Source organism: Euwallacea fornicatus, chromosome 22 (genome assembly GCF_040115645.1).
Source record: "Euwallacea fornicatus isolate EFF26 chromosome 22, ASM4011564v1, whole genome shotgun sequence".
Taxonomy (NCBI): Eukaryota; Metazoa; Arthropoda; class Insecta; order Coleoptera; family Curculionidae; genus Euwallacea; species Euwallacea fornicatus.
This window is the reverse complement of record NC_089562.1, coordinates 1,197,272-1,213,059: the sequence shown is the minus strand read 5'-3', so window position 1 is coordinate 1,213,059 and position 15,788 is coordinate 1,197,272. Positions and strand designations below refer to the sequence as shown.

The following is a 15,788-nucleotide window of genomic DNA, read 5'->3' as shown; positions in this document are numbered from 1 at the left end:
CGTGAGTCTAAATCAAACAAATATTGTAGATAATTTGTGAGCAATATTCAAAAATAAATAACCACTTGAAAACTTAAACTTGTGAATTGAAACTCATGAGTGAGTCTTTCCGAACCTTGTTTCTAGAAAAAAAATCAATCGTATTTTCAATCTCTAAATTTCTAGATACATTTCCAATAATTTCCATGATTGATCAAATCATCGATCAATCAAAACCTCCAATCCAGTTAAACACAAAAACACCTGTATTCGACGACCCCATCGCATTCAACCACCCTATTACACAATACTCATCGAAACCTCATTTAAATTCTCCCGATAAATCTCGTTTACTGCAGCAGATCGTTTACGATGGTGTTGCCAGGTTTTCCAGGGGGCCAACGACCCCGGGAATCCCAAATATTTTACCTCCGAAGCTCCCTCAAAGGGCATTAATATGTAATTTGGCTTTGAGCGCCTCGTGAAAGGTTAAAGCAATATTGCAAAAGTAGATCGAAACTGATGGATGGAAAAGGCCATGATCGTTGTGACTAACCCGGGGGCAATCATCCCCCTGTGACAACTCCGTGTAATGTTAAAAGTACGAGCCAGCAACAGTTTTAGTACAGGGGCCAATATAAAGTCAGGCGAAAACAAAATACATTTTTAAATTATCTTATTTTGTATAGCTAGAGCAGCTTCATGGAAGAGTTTAGACGATGTAAGAGGTCATTTTCACCTCTTACAAACGCCACATTACCACGCTTTAATAATCCTGCTCGGTGGCCCCATATAGAAGTCACATACAGGTCGTCCTATAGATGTTTCGTAATATTTCATTAGATGACAGTACATTGAAAAATAATGTGGTTCCCCACATATACCATATACCGGGTGTCCAGGCGAATCCTGACCATAGAAGATTTATGTGGGAAATGGGGTTTTATTTTTTTGTGCTTGCATTGGTTATCCAATTGGAGAACATTCACACGGAGCTCATAATACTCAAGACCGGTTATCATTCCATAATTTTTTCAGTCTTCTAGTTAAAGCCAGTTTGGCTCGAAACGCCTCCAAATTTCAAAGATTTTAATGTTCCGCGTGACCGTATGGCCACGATTGGTTAGAATCAGAGGTCAAGAATAGGTCAAGGTCAGAATTAAACAAACACAAAGGCGCCAACAACATAATCATAAAGCCCTATCTCAGATAAATTCTCTTTTTTTTTTATTTATCCTTATATTTAAAGGTGAGGAAGAAAAAGTGAAAATAAATAAATTAAACAACCACTTACATATTAAAGTTCAACCAAACAAGTGAACAAAAATAAAAATATTTAACATTGTTTACAAAAACGTTTACAGCAATCACTCTAAGAGATCATCGTACCAATCTGATCAATCGTGGCTTGGAACAGTTGCGCACGATTTCAAAGCTTCGAAATTTGAAGGCATTATGGGCCAAAACGGCTCTAATTAGAGGGTTGAAAAAATTACGAAATAGTTGAGTACTATCACCTCTAAGTAAAAGTTTTTCAATTAGATAAACCATGCAGGCGCCAAAAAATAAAAATCGATTTTCTACGTTAATGTTCTACGTCCAGGGGTCGTGTGGACACCCGGTATATGACCAATAATGCTTTCTTAAGTAGATGAAAAGTTAAAAAAAAAATTTTTTAATCCGACTTTTATATCGTCCAAACTGCGTGTAATATGTAAATGAAGTTTGACATGTTTTGACAAGTAATTTAGACACATTTGCTTGTGCAAAACAGGTTATTTTTAATTTTACCAGTGGCGTACGTACAGACGAGTCTCAGCACAGATTTTAAGAAAAGAATGGTGCGCCACGGCTTTTTCTAAAAAAAAAAATATATTTTTGAAAATATCATTTCATTTGACGAAAAATTCTCACTTTCCTCTTTTTCATCCGACACATCGTTTGCAAAAACACAAAATAAAAACTGTCTAAATGCATAAATGATATGCATATCCACAAGATTCGGTAATAAGTCCAACGATTGAATCAAATCGAAAAAGCAGCTGTCAACAATTTGGCGCATTACGGTTTACGTTGTTATGACCACTCCAAAAATTAATGTTGTGTCATTAAGTAAATTTTCTTTATAAATAATTTATTGAATGTGCTAATTTGTTTAAGTGAGTAAATTAATTCTAATGGCATAATTTACATCAGCCGTACTTGAAGACGTGCATTTACATTTGTGAATAATGTGTCATTAAATGTGAGACAATGAATGTAGTTTCAATAGAATGGGGCACCTGAGCATTTTCTTTGCTTGCCTGGCAATACCTTAGTCAGATTTTTCCTATTCACTAGTAAGGCCAAGGAAGACCAATGAGTTGGCCGGCGCGATCCCCTGATCTGAATCCCCTTGATTTTTCTGAGGGGGGTCCTATAAAAAATTTAATGTATGTAAGATTTATTGCCAGTGAAGAGGAGTTGCTTGCAAGGTTGATGGCAGCCTGCACACAAATCGAAAATGTACCTGGAACAGTTCACCGTATTAAGGCGTCAGTGGACAGACGAGCTCAATTATGTCTTAATCAAAACGGCCTGCAATTCAAACAATTTTAATAATTTTATAACAAATAAATAATACTTAGGATATACTTAATATTGTTAAAACCATTTAGAGAATATCGTGCATGTAGACTGTTTTTAATTTTTACTAACAAACGATGAGTCAGATGAGAAAGAGTCAAGCGAGCACCGGTCATCAATATTTTGCTTTTTTTATTTTATAGTTGATATATAATTTATAACTTTAAATTAATAAAACATCAAATGACGTAAAGAACAATGAAAACAATTATTTAACGTATTTTGTAAAAACGGGAAGACTTACCTATAACCGCCCTAATACCATTTGATAGGTAATTAAAAATGACAATTCTTGGCAAGTTAAAAATATGGCATTGTATTTAAATTAATCAAATTATAGATACGTAAATTTCTTATTTAGTTAGATTTAATATTTGGACACCCTATACAAGATGGCAAGTTTATTATAATTGATATATAAATTGTGATATACTATTACACCACTGTAAATTACGCTTACATACTTAAATGCTTCTTAAGTATTTAAAACATGAAAATTACGTTAAATTTTCATAAAATTTGAATTATTTAAAAAATATTAAGTTTCAAGTTTTTTAAACCTCATTAAAAGACATTTAGTTTGATCAGAAAATCCAAAAATTAAATGATATACATAAAGTTCCGTTGAAAAAAAAATAAAAATTTAATACTTTTAGCGCTTTGGGGACATGCTGTATAATATGAAAATAATTTTAAAACGTAGCCATAATAGACTCCCATATAGCCTAAAAAAGTAAAACTTTTGGAAAACCTGTGTGAATGACCCTTTATATATGTACGTCAGGTTGACGTTACATTTTGATTTCATCTAAATATCGAAATTAAGGCACATAATGTTGTGGTGAAGCCACATTGACATAACACCACCGCGTCAGCGTAGTCACTTGAGCTTCGTCATTTTGACATTACATTCACGTGATAACGACATCATTCGTACTTTCTTTCTTCTTTCTTCTGTAGAATTTTTGGGAATCAAGTTGCTCCTGGATTAAAATCCAGAAAACTGGCGGCGACGTTTTATTGATTTCTCTGGCCTCCGCCAGCTCAACACACTGAAAGTGCATCCCGCCGGCGTTTTGGGTTTGGGTCGGCTGAAACAGTCGAATATCGGTTCGGGAAACAGTGGAACATCGGAGACAAACGCGAATCGCGCGCCGCGGCATGCGGCATCGGCTTTTGTTTTTGCCGGACACTCGATTTTTCCAATTATCCAGCGTTCTGTACTTGTGCTATTAATATTTGTGCTGTCTGTAGTACGATTAAGGTTTGTTGGTAGTATCAAGCCATGAGTCGATTGTTCTATGTTTTCCTTTATGGTAAAACTGGTTTTTGGGGTGGAAGGGTTTGAGGTGGATGACCGCGTGAATGCAGTGGGTTTGAGGATTTATTGCGCCTGCACTGACACATTTTTTTTTCGGTCACAATTTTACTTCCCATCGTATTGAACTAACACCAATAGCAAATTTTCAATTTTAACTAGGCTTTAGGACACACTGTAACCTGTTCCATGCATGTAAAAACTCACACGTTAATTTAAAACTTTTTTTTTATATTAGTTGGCAGTTGAAAACTCAAGATACGCCTCTGTGTTAGACACACTACAATCAAACCCAAACAGTAAAAAGGATTTTGCGGAAATTCTGGACATGAAAAAATATCTATTTTAGTCACATTTTTGCCAGTAAATAAAATCCAAAGTACACCATTGTGTTGGTTCCAAATTCAGTGTCAGAAAATATCACTTTATATATCAAATTTCGCACTTTTTTATTAATTTTATTAAGAAAATCAAAGGCATCGTGAAAGGTTTTCTTCAGATATTGAAGACACAGCTACCTATTTCGATTCAACAGTTTTTTGAAAATAAACTAAAGAAGTTTTTTAACTTTTTTAAAAATCCTACACACAATAAATCAAGATATGCACTTACTTTGTACAAAATTGCATTTCCAGAAGATGCTCAATGCGTCAAATTTGACTTAAATTTTAAAGCAATTTAAACACTTCTTCCTTCTTGAACCATCATACTCCCCTAAAAAATCACACACATAACTAAGTCCTTGCAAATTGTTCATTTTAGAGTTTAACCAATTGACCAATTTTTACCTCTAAAAAATCGAAAGAGTCATAAGCTAAAATTCAAGGAAATATTTCTGCATGAATAGTTTTTATATATTTCAAACTTTAGATACGCCGCTGTGTTGCACCTATGTAGATTGCTTTATGGATGCTGCAAACTCTGCAGTTATTTGAAGGGTTTTGCCATAACTGATACGTATAACAATGATACATCGCATTGTAATATGAAAGTTCGTAACAAATCGAAATCGAATTCTATTACGAATTCGAAAACTTCATCTATTTCAATTTAGGAGAGATTTTTACTGGTAAATTTTATGAAAAGTCTACTCAGAAAATTAGACAATACACCGAACGGTTTATATGAAAAAATAGTGCTTTAGCGTCCTAAACATTGCGACAACAGTTTTCAAAAATTTTTAAATCGTGACTTCATAAATCGGAAATTACTTGAAAAACAATACACGGCTGTGTGTGAACAAATCAACCGTAATCGGTATTAATTTCAAAAAATCACATAATATACAGGGTGGTCTTTTATGGGAAAAAATTACTGAATTATTTTTCTAAAATTTTGAAGTCGTGATCTTTCAAAGGGTCAAATTACTCGAAAAAGAATAGAAATCTAAAGGAGGTATTTTTCTTTGTGATGCACATATTCACAATAGTTGATAATACACAAGGTGTCATATTAAAAAAAAATAGTTAAAGAATTTAAAGTGACAAAAACTATTCTTAAAAAGTGTTGAAAATTATGTCTATATTCATGAAAGACATGAGGACGTTTAAGTTGGCGCCATTTGAAATTCAAACATGTCATTTCAAAATTAAAAAAATTCCAATGAGTTTCGGAAATATTCGAAGAAAACGAAAATTATTTTTAAATTTTTTTATTTTTTCTCAGCTTATATGGCAACGTTACGATTTTCGGCAACCATTATCAACTTTGTTTTTTCTTTGAGCGTCATTTGGAATTTTCAATTTTTTGAATAAAAACTTTTTTTCTGATTACAATGATATGTTACATTCGAAGGCTCAATCAAATTTCTATAAAGATACAGAAAATAATTTTGAGCTGTTCGTACCACAATCTTCTATGAAGCATAAGCTATCGTTTGACGTAAAAACGAGACAAATACTCAATAACCAACGAAACTATAAGCACATTTGACTCATCCCTTTCACTTTGGTGCACGAATGGGATAAGTCGTCATGACTTATCCCATTCGTGATCTCGTTCTTGCCCAATTGAAATATTATATTTCCTTGTTATTTTTATTTTATATATTGACGTTTGCTGGGTTATGAATTTGTAAAAAATAAAGAAAAAAAAAAAAGAAAAGTATTATAATGCTTCGTTGCCGTTTATAAATACAACATTTTAAAATTTTATCACAATGTCAACTGGCTATAGAGTATGTACTAAAACCTAACATGTCATTTTATGACACTTTAAAATGTGATTCTTTTGTTTTTTTTTTAAAGAAGAAAATTTTTCTAATTTAGGTATTACGATTTTCGTCCTTCGAAAGTTCAAAACTTGAGTTGTTAAAATTTTAAATTGAGCAATACCGTTTTTGCATCAATTACAATTTTTTTTCAAGTTCTTGCGTTTTTTTATGATAAATTGGACGAACTTTCATTTTTATGCAAAAACAAGATGTACTCTACATGAAAAGTAAAAAAGAACACATATATTTTTTTGTTTTTCAATTGTCCTGAGAAGTAAAAAAAAAAAGTCATCCTATTTTGGAAACAAAATTATCAATTCTAAGATACTCTTTGCAAACACAAAATATACGATATTTGCACCAAACTGCAACATTGGCTTTTCACATATATTATCATGATAATGAGAAAATACCTGAATTAGAAAATTTAAAAATTCAATATTGCGTCCAAAACAAAAAATAAAGTTGATGATGGTTTTCGAAAATCGAAACGTGGGATTTCAAATATGAAATGCCCGTGTTTTAAAAGAGATAAATTTTCCATATTGAAGTATCAATAATTTTGAATTACTTCGCCAAATGTGTCGACGAAAAATTAAAAAGGTATTTCTGAAATTTCGGTTTTTTTCATTGCGATTTTTCGAATTTCTAAACAGCATATAATTGAACTCTAAATTGCGCAGCTTTGCCCCAATTTAACCTACCTCGTATGTTTCGTGATTCCTCATAGTTGTGCTCCAGAATCGCACACCCCGTATATCAAAAAATATAGTTTTAGCATCACGGTCATAGCAAAAACGGGACTTTAATATACAACGTGACAATTCAATTTTTCAGTCTCGTGACAAATTTCAAGAATAGATACGTGAATATATGAGTTTCAGCAAAACCTTGACGAAAAAACTCCATTAAAAACATGCAGCCTCGGCCGAGCATCTCCCAATGTGCCGTGATTTCTGTACCGCTTCTTCACCCAGAGAACATCGCGCATCATCATCGCGATTAATTTTCCAATCATGGTAAAAACCATAAATGACTCTCCACAACAAAAAACGGGTGAAGTTCTAATTTAAAAACACATTATAATCTCTTCCAGGCCGTTCACATCAAGCTTGAACTATTCGAAGGACGTTCGCGATGGCTCACTGAGTCCATCACAGTACCGTTCTTCCGACAGCATCACTAACGTATTATTCGACACTTAAAACAGTGCGGAAACGGTGCGAAAAGCGACTTTTTTGAAGGGAAAGGGGCCCTTAACAGTGTGCATCGAGTGGAGGATGCCACCAAAGCTCTTCGGCAGCGACATGCATCATGGAGTTCGGGCGGTTCTTTTGACGGCCAAAGTCCTGGGACTTGACCTGGAGACTGTGGATGTGAATGTTTATAACAAGGAACATAGCGATGAAGAGCTTTTGAAGGTAAGTGAGATGTTAAACGCACTAAAGAGGCCCTCCCTAAAGCATTACCCACAATCTACGATAATGCTCCAAAGGACTTTTTGTTCGTGTTGTATAGGGGTGCTCGGTGAAGGCCGCGCTTATACCCTTAGGAAATTCGTGGAAATAAACCGTAAAACGCAAATGCCGAGCTAAAAGCAATTATTACAAAGGTAAAAAAACCTCACCAGATTTCTTTTGTGGAGTTTATAGATGAAATAAGCAACTAAAGGAAACAAAAGGGGCTACTGCGAATATTATTTGAACATGGTAGTATATATCGATGTGCAAGGAGGTGCATGCATCTATACTGCAACACGTTAAGTAATTAAAACTTTTACCCAAGAGCGGTAAATTGGGACTTCTTGGTAAAGCAGCGATAGAGGAATTTGCAGGAAAATTAAGAATAATAGTAATTGTAACTGCTGAAAACAGTCCCAAGGCATCGGATCAGTGAATGTGTGTGTTTACCTATTCACATGCAGCTCTCAAGGAAATTGGTTCGAAAGAAATACGAATTTCATATTATGAAAGTTTACGTCTTTGCAAGTGCAAACACGAGTTTCTTTAGAAGAATACGAAGTTGCTTCATTTCCATGAACAACCTTTTGTGTTCGTCTAAGAAAAATATTAAAACTACTTTTTCTGGGAACGGAAGTCCTCTATATACGTTTTTAAAAGTAATAACAATATTGCACCTAGCGAGAGAGCCCGTGCGAAAAGCGCGCTGTTTTCGGCATCAAAACTGTAAGAAAATGTGTATGCAATTGGAAAAATTCCCGTTTTGAAGTCTGTTAAAATCGATTTGTTAGGATTATTCTCCTATTTTTATTATGTCACAGTCTAATAAAGCAAATAAAACGTTCGCTAAAGCCAATCAAACCCAGTTTACGTTAACATCCACAACGAATTAACATTTATCTTTCAATATGAAGTGTTATAGTCTTAAAAAATCCTCTTGAAGTCACTTAAATTTGGTTTAAATTCTGTTGAAGTCGATTCGGTTTAAGTTTTTTTAGATGAAATATATGTTTTATTAAAACACAATTTGTGAAATCCCTTGGGATGTTCTCTGAAGTATATTAAATCCACTTTTCCTTAACGACAAATACGTTAAAGTTTGCAAAATCATTTTTTTAAGATTAGACATTTCCAAACTCTGTTAAATTTTTGCTTCATAAAGTCTTTTTCAAAAAGTCAGTTTGCGTTAAGTCTACCCGGAGAAAATGTATATTTTCAATAAAACTGCTGAACTGCTTTGAAGTCGCTTAAGGCAAGATAACTTCAATCCATAGAACTCCTCAAAATACGATAACGGCAAGCATTGCAAAGATTGACCATCTTTTTAAAGCACATTACTTACTGTTAGTTTTGGGAAGTATCCTCAAACTTCTGATCTCCCTTTCTTATGACAAAAGCTTCATTAAAGCCTTCTGAAGTCTCCTACAGCCTGTTTACGTTACTTTAAACAAAGCTGTTTTATCTTATTGAAACTCACTTTTATTAATTTGGTAGACTTATGTATTAATATATCGTTTATAAATTCTAAAAAATCAATTTATCTATAACCGAACGGTAAGTAGTATCTACCGCACTTATTCGAATGCAATTAAAAATAATATATTTCCGCATACGTGCATGATTTAGTAGATCTAAAGTGTCTTGCCTTAAGCGACTTTAGAACACTTTAGCAAATCTTCACAAAGTACACATTTTTCATAGGTAGCCGCAACATAAAGAGACCTTATTAAATATTTTTAATAGAGTTTAAATGGAATTTTGAAGGCTTTAAAGGCGTTGTAGTTAAGAAAAGGAAGATTTAATGTACTTTAAGAAACATCTTGACGCATTTAACAAATTATGTTTTAGAAAATGGTGCGTTTTATCCAAACAAGCTTAATGCGAGCTGACTTTGACAGGGTGTAACATAAATTTAAAAGACTTTAAAAAGAATTTTTAAAGCTTTAACAAACTTTATAATCAAAAATATATTATTTGTGATTGACGTTGTTATAAATTGGGTTTAAAAATTTTGGAGATATTTTGAGAGCTTTATCAGACTGTGACTTACTGAGAAAACACATGACCAATCCTGACAAGCTGATTTTAACAGACAGGGAAATATTTAGAACTTTACATATACTTTCTTATAATTTTATGTCAAAAATTCAATGATTTCTGCACAGATTATCTTATTACTCGGTTATTACCGCAAGCAAATGAAATATGTCTTACCAGGTCGGTTTTCCATCCTTTACGGGCGGTAATAACCTACTTACCACACTCGTTAAACAGAATGTAAGATATCATGATGAAGGTGTTTCAGAGGACGATATTATTCTGCAATATAATAAAAAAATGCTGATGACCCATAAGCAAAAACCCACTATTTTCGGTGTACAGAGTAGCGAAGTTTCACATTTTTTCTTACGTTTTACATTTTTCTGTCATACGTTTCAAATCAAATAGTTTAAATTTCATACACCTATTTTCTCTAAGAACCTCTAAAACAAACTGTAAAAATCAACAGTAACCGCATACTGGGAATTATTTTTTTGGGTCATGCACTTTTTTATTCTTTTTATCTTTTTTAGAACGTACTGTATGAAATTTGATATCAAATTGCCTATTCGATTCTTTAACTTTCTGATCTTTTACAGGATTTTTGTAGAACTTGCAAAAATATTTATCGATGGAAATTAAGAATGTAAGATAAATAAGGGAAAAATAATTATCCTGTTGAGTTTTCAAATATCAGAGGTAATATGAAGGTCTCAAAGAAGATAGATATACGAAACTTCAACGATTTAACTCACGACATTCGTAAGAAAAATATGTGAAAAAATGTGAAATTTTGCCTTCCTGTATATCGAAAATGGTAGGTTTTTCACCATGGATCTATTACCATTTTTATTATTTTTCTAAGTACTATCATCGCCTGAAATATCTCCATAATAACATGTTACATTCTACATAACATCGTGCGGCTCTAAATTGTTACTTACTGTTATTATTATTTTCCATTCCAAAGCAGCATTAAATAGGATAAAAAATACTACCTTTTGATATTTGTTTTCTTTAATGTTCCTTACGTCACTGATAGCAAAAAATGGCCGATTTTTTAAAATTGAACAATGGATCAAATTATACCACAAATTAACGGTGTTCCAAAAGTACATTCAATGATAAAATGTAATTCGAAATCTATCAATCCTTGCAAAAAAGACAAATTTGGTAAAAAATGCCATACAAGTCAGTTAAATAGTACGTAAATAACGAAAAAACTTCTTTGTTGATAAGAAATTGTTTTTTTTTTCGATTTTGTGCTGACATATTTCTTTTTATTCTATTTTCTATAACCAATTATACTTATTTAATGTTGCTTTCTAATGTTTAAAAAATAATCATTTGTTAAAAAATTGACAGAAAGGGTTACAATTTAGAACCACAGGGTATACTATTCTTTGTCGTCAGCCAAAAGTTTATTAAAGCCACAAAATTTCTTCCTAAAGTGTTCTAAATATGTTAAAATCATTTCGCGTTACGAATATCCGCCTAAAGGCGTCTAAAAGCCGGTTAAAACTTCCGAAATGAAGAGATAGTATAAATTTAGAAGAAAATTAAAGAAGTCTCTCCGGCTACACCATTTTAAAGTCATTTTTCTCAATCCATGTGTTGCGAAATCCTAAATCCAGGTCTAAATAAATAGTTATAAATTATTTTTCTTCGATTTCTTTGTCATTTTACGGACGAATAAATATCGATTTGAAAATTACAGGCCTAAAACCGTTTAGCAGTTTACTACTCTATTTCAGTTTATTGCATTTTCGGGACACACTGAAGTGGCGCGGACAGAACATAATTTATCGTTTGGAATCTGCAGCTCAAATATTTGCCGGCTAGCGATGTGTACAAAAAAACAAATAAAGTGAGTTATAATGGTGTCCATTAGTATTTTTAGAAGACAAATTAATCTCGCTTTATGTGGTGACTCGGGGTATGAAATTTCACAATAATTCTCATGTATTTTTAGTAGAAAACAGAGAATACTAATAGTAAAACAAGGGATTTAGACTACTTACACCTAATAATAAATGTAACGTAGGGGTGATTGCGTGACCAACAAACAAAAGCCCTTTTCAGATCGAGTCATGAAATAATGAAATAAAGGTTGTATTTTTAGGCATGACGAATAACCTTTTATTTTTCTATTTTCGAATAAACGGCGCTTTTTATTACAAGGCTCGTCCGAAATTTTGGGTCTGAATGTTCTTTTATATGGACAAATATTGGCAGAGGTAAATTCGCCTTTTAAAACACATTTTCGCCCTCAAATCCGAGCCTACAGATCGATAGCCATCGCCCTAAGCAATTTGGAAAAAAGGGTAGATACTGGAAATTGAAACAGGTACCCACCATCCCCTCAACAGCCTTCGCAACTCCTTTAAATGCGGAAAAATATTTTTTATACAGGGTATTTCTTAATAGATGATAAAAAATGAAATGGGTAAATCATTAGCTCATTTTAATGTTAAAACTGCATATAAAGACATGTCCTAAACTGCTTTCATTTTAATTTACAGGGTGTTGAAGTTAATATTTTTTTGATTTTCATTAATTTTTTTGTTATTTGTAGAGATATATAACTCAAAATTGGCAGTAAAATCATTTTAGCATTACGAACAAGCTGAAATGATTTTACTGCCAATTTTGAGTTATATATCTCTATAAATAACAAAGAAATTAATGAAAATCGAAAAAAGATGAACTTCAACTCAACTCTGTAAATCAAAATGTGTGCAATTTAGGATATGACTTCATATAAAATTTTTATCTTAAAATAAGCTTATGATTCACCCGTTTCATTTTTTATCATTAATTAAGAAACACCCTATGTAAAAGGGTTCTTAGTGTCTTGTGCCATCAGCATGACTAAATGTTAGGAAAATTATTCTGTTAAAAATGGAGAAAACTTATTATTACTTTTCAGGTTTTTCGACGAGGAAAACTTCGTTGCGTTCCCAGGGTATAATAAATCCCTCGTTGAAGTTTGCCCGTGTGACAAACTTTACCTCCAGAAAGCTTTGCTAATAGCTTCAGTTTTAAATTAAAAGTAATTAATATGGGGCTGCGCCTGAAGGTTTCGGGGCTTACAACGGAATTCTTAATAGAGAAACTTACCAAAAAGATGTGGTTTTTAGCCTGCCACTAAAAACATTCAAGTTTCAGAATGTATTCTCCTTCCGTGACCTGCAACTCAAAAAGATAAAATTCCCGCATTAACCTCGTCTTGACATACACAATGTGTTTTACTCATCCTGCATGCACTTGACTCGTTTTTCTTCTTGTATCATCCCTTTGAAATATGCATCCGCAAACTTCCAGCTTGCATTTGCATATGGAAAACTTTTCCCGCTTCCTCTTTCAGCTACACACTCGTAAATTATTCCGAAGAAGTGGTATATTCCAACAAACTCTGTGGCTCAGAAAATCCACCTAATCCAAGTTTATATTGGTGTAAATAAGCAGGATTCGGGATCGATAATCAAATAGTTCCCTCCTCATAGCCAGTCAGTGTGAAATTGAATGGTTAAAGGAACGAACGCTCCAAAGGATTAGGTATCCTTGACGGGGCTAAGAACAAAATTGGGTTTCCTTTTCCGAAATAAACGAGGTTTCCACGCAATAAAATTAAAATCTCTAAATTCAAAAGGCCATTTATGTGTCAATTTATTTATAACCTACAGCAGCCATTTCGCACCACAAGTGTATATACTTAATTAAACCACCAATCATATGCAATTTGTTGTTATTCAAACAAGCGATGATGGAGAGGAAAACAGGAACTGCTGAGCTAGAGTAATATTATCGATTCCATGCAACAGGAGGGCAAATTACACCACCAAGTCTTCCTCGCATATAATGAAATTTCTAATACCCGTTCTAATTAATTTTATAATAAATTGCCGTTTTACACTCCTTCTGGGAATGCATATATATTTTATGTTTCAAAATAATTAATATGCCGTTTACTGCTTAGGCATTCATAACGTGCGGCAATTAGTTTCTCGAAGTGTCTCCAAATGAAAGCGAAATGTTGCCATTAATACGCAGTAACATGACTAAAACATTCATTTATAGACCGTTTTTATAGAGCTACATGAATATTTAATTATGCAATGAAATTTTCTTTTGCTTTGCAGATCAACCCAGATTACACGATACCCACTCTCCAGGATGGAGATTTTTTAAGCTGGGACACTCATGCCATTCTAGGCTATTTGGTAGAGAAATATGGCCAAGACGACATTCTATACCCAAAAGATCCGGAGAGCAAGCACCAAGTGGACCAAAAGCTGTTTTTTGAATCAGACACTCTCAGTCCTAGAGTGGACGGAGTTATTGTAAGTAAAAGAAAATCAGAGGAAACACTCTACTTTTCTATTCCAGCAGGAAATCGTCGTAGAGAACGAAAAGGAAATCCCAGCCGAGAAAATAAGTGCCATTACTGAATCCTATAAACTACTAGACGGGTTTTTGGAGAACAAGAATTTCTTGATTGGCGATAATTTAACTGTAGCAGACTTGTGCTGCGTGGCTTCTGTGAGCACCGCCACAGTTATCACCCCCATATCAACAGAGAAATATCCGAATTTGTCGCACTGGTATAGAATGTGCAAGAATTTGGATTATTATGAAGAGACCAACGGTGTTGGCCTTAATAAATTGGACGCTTTGGTAGAGTTAAAACTGGGCCGACCCAGGACGAAAGAGTTATGCGAGTAGAGCTCTCGCAAATTAAGTTTGTGATATTTTTTGTACAATTTTTACTCTTAGGCTACTCTTACTATATCTATTCATTTGTTAATTTATTGATGCAAAAACATATATTACAATAAACGCACAAATATGTCTCAAATTTTTATATATCACTTTTTAACAAGGAACTTGAAAGTGTGATCTTCTCTCCAGGTTTAAATGCAGGCATTCCTAAGTATGGACAAGTTGCACAACGAAAAGCATCTCCTAAATAACACTAGAACAATTCAAATAAAACAATAATTAATCTGATATAAGAAAGAGAAATATAACTTACGCTCCCACATGAGGATTTTGGCTCATTATCTGCAACAGTGACTTTTTCAGCTTGAGCCTCTTCTGCTAATTCTGCAGCTAAGCCACAGGAGCAATCCTTACAGGCTTTACGTTTGCCAGTTGTACCACACACTTTTGTAATGATGTAAATCAAAACCATCATTAAAAACTCATCCAGAGTAAAACAGTTAAACTCATTGAAACATTTTCTATTAAAGCATTTTAAAATTTTTGAACATGTAAGACTCACCTCTCAAGCTTGCTGGATCAGGTGTTTTCAAATCATCCTCATCCAAAAGATCATCAGGATCAATAAGCTCATCCCCATCGTCATCAATCTTCCAAACTGCACTGGGTTTCTGTAAATTGAGTTTTGAAGAAGATCCAACTGCATACTTCGGTTTTGAGGCTATAATACTGGTTTCATTTACAGAGACATTTACAAAACCATTAGTTTTCAACAAAAATTCTGTTGCTGAAACATCTTTGAGGTTAGGGAATATAATTTTCCCCTCAGGTTTTAACATAGAAAGCAGGATAGAAAGAATTTGCGGAGTTACTTGCTCGGGGTTTAAGTCTAGGACTATATTGGTAAAAAGGTTTTTTTCAATATCTGCAAAATAGGGAAATGGCTGTAATCTTTTAGTAGCCAGAGCAGTATGGAAGCTTGGCTTACCTTTGAGAATTTGAGGTGAAGAGAATTTCACTGAAGCGAAGTCTTGAACTTGTTCTATGTATTTAGACTTGTCATCATCACTGACAACAATCAGCAGAGGCTGAAGAGGGTCTAAATCACTTAAAAAGGCCATATTTATTAAATCTTATACAGATGAGTAGACAAAATAAATACAAATATTTTAAGGTTATGTCAAATGTCCAAAGCTCAGCTGATTAATATCTTCTGTATAAAAACTAATTGTATTTTAAATTTTATATAGATTTGCCTTATTTTTCTGTTTTGAGTTTCAAGATGGCTTTCTTAAAATCGGATTATCACTAAACGACAGTCATTGAGGATTATGTTACTTAAATATTTAAAATTTATTAAACTAAATAGAAAAATGTTGTTGACCAATGAGAAGAAAAGCTGCTATACGTCACCAGGCATACACACATCACT

The 15,788-nt window shown here is 33.3% G+C and overlaps 3 protein-coding genes across 5 annotated transcripts in view; 2 read left to right on the top strand and 1 right to left on the bottom strand.

Moving 5' to 3' along the window:
* The window catches only part of DEF8 (differentially expressed in FDCP 8 homolog), a 49,392-nt gene that overhangs the window by 29,589 nt on the left and 4,015 nt on the right, over nt 1-15,788 (top strand). The gene's annotated exons all lie outside the window — the stretch shown is intronic.
* Nucleotides 3,644-14,485, top strand: LOC136346238 (glutathione S-transferase 1-like). 3 transcript variants are annotated; one of them, XM_066295241.1, is made up of 4 exons: nt 3,644-3,868; nt 7,231-7,555; nt 13,777-13,977; nt 14,024-14,485. In XM_066295241.1, the coding sequence occupies exons 2-4, from the start codon at nt 7,415-7,417 to the stop codon at nt 14,357-14,359; spliced, it is 678 nt and encodes a 225-aa protein (XP_066151338.1). In that variant the 5' UTR covers nt 3,644-3,868; nt 7,231-7,414; the 3' UTR covers nt 14,360-14,485. The 3 variants fall into 3 exon arrangements, with proteins under 3 accessions (XP_066151338.1, XP_066151340.1, XP_066151339.1); XM_066295243.1 differs by having other exon boundaries at nt 3,646-3,868; nt 14,027-14,485; XM_066295242.1 differs by lacking the exon at nt 3,644-3,868 and adding an exon at nt 6,430-7,153.
* On the bottom strand, nt 14,426-15,618 carry CIAPIN1 (cytokine induced apoptosis inhibitor 1). The gene is made up of 4 exons (XM_066295240.1): nt 15,345-15,618; nt 14,919-15,281; nt 14,670-14,800; nt 14,426-14,609 (listed from the first exon to the last, which is right to left on the bottom strand). Exons 1-4 carry the CDS (start codon nt 15,475-15,477, stop codon nt 14,496-14,498), a joined length of 741 nt encoding a protein of 246 aa, XP_066151337.1. The 5' UTR covers nt 15,478-15,618; the 3' UTR covers nt 14,426-14,495.

Excerpts from the sequence above, each read along its gene's own strand:
- CIAPIN1 (XM_066295240.1), bottom strand. The coding sequence starts at position 15,477 with ATGGCCTTTTTAAGTGATTTAGACCCTCTTCAGCCTCTGCTGATTGTT. Across the intron at positions 15,282-15,344 it reads TTCACCTCAAATTCTCAAAG|ATATTGAAAAAAACCTTTTT; the intron begins GTAAGCCAAGCT and ends CCTATTTTGCAG. Across the intron at positions 14,610-14,669 it reads CAAAATCCTCATGTGGGAGC|TGTTATTTAGGAGATGCTTT; the intron begins GTAAGTTATATT and ends GAATTGTTCTAG.
- LOC136346238 (XM_066295241.1), top strand. The coding sequence starts at position 7,415 with ATGCCACCAAAGCTCTTCGGCAGCGACATGCATCATGGAGTTCGGGCG. Across the intron at positions 7,556-13,776 it reads GCGATGAAGAGCTTTTGAAG|ATCAACCCAGATTACACGAT; the intron begins GTAAGTGAGATG and ends TTTGCTTTGCAG. Across the intron at positions 13,978-14,023 it reads CTAGAGTGGACGGAGTTATT|CAGGAAATCGTCGTAGAGAA; the intron begins GTAAGTAAAAGA and ends TTTCTATTCCAG.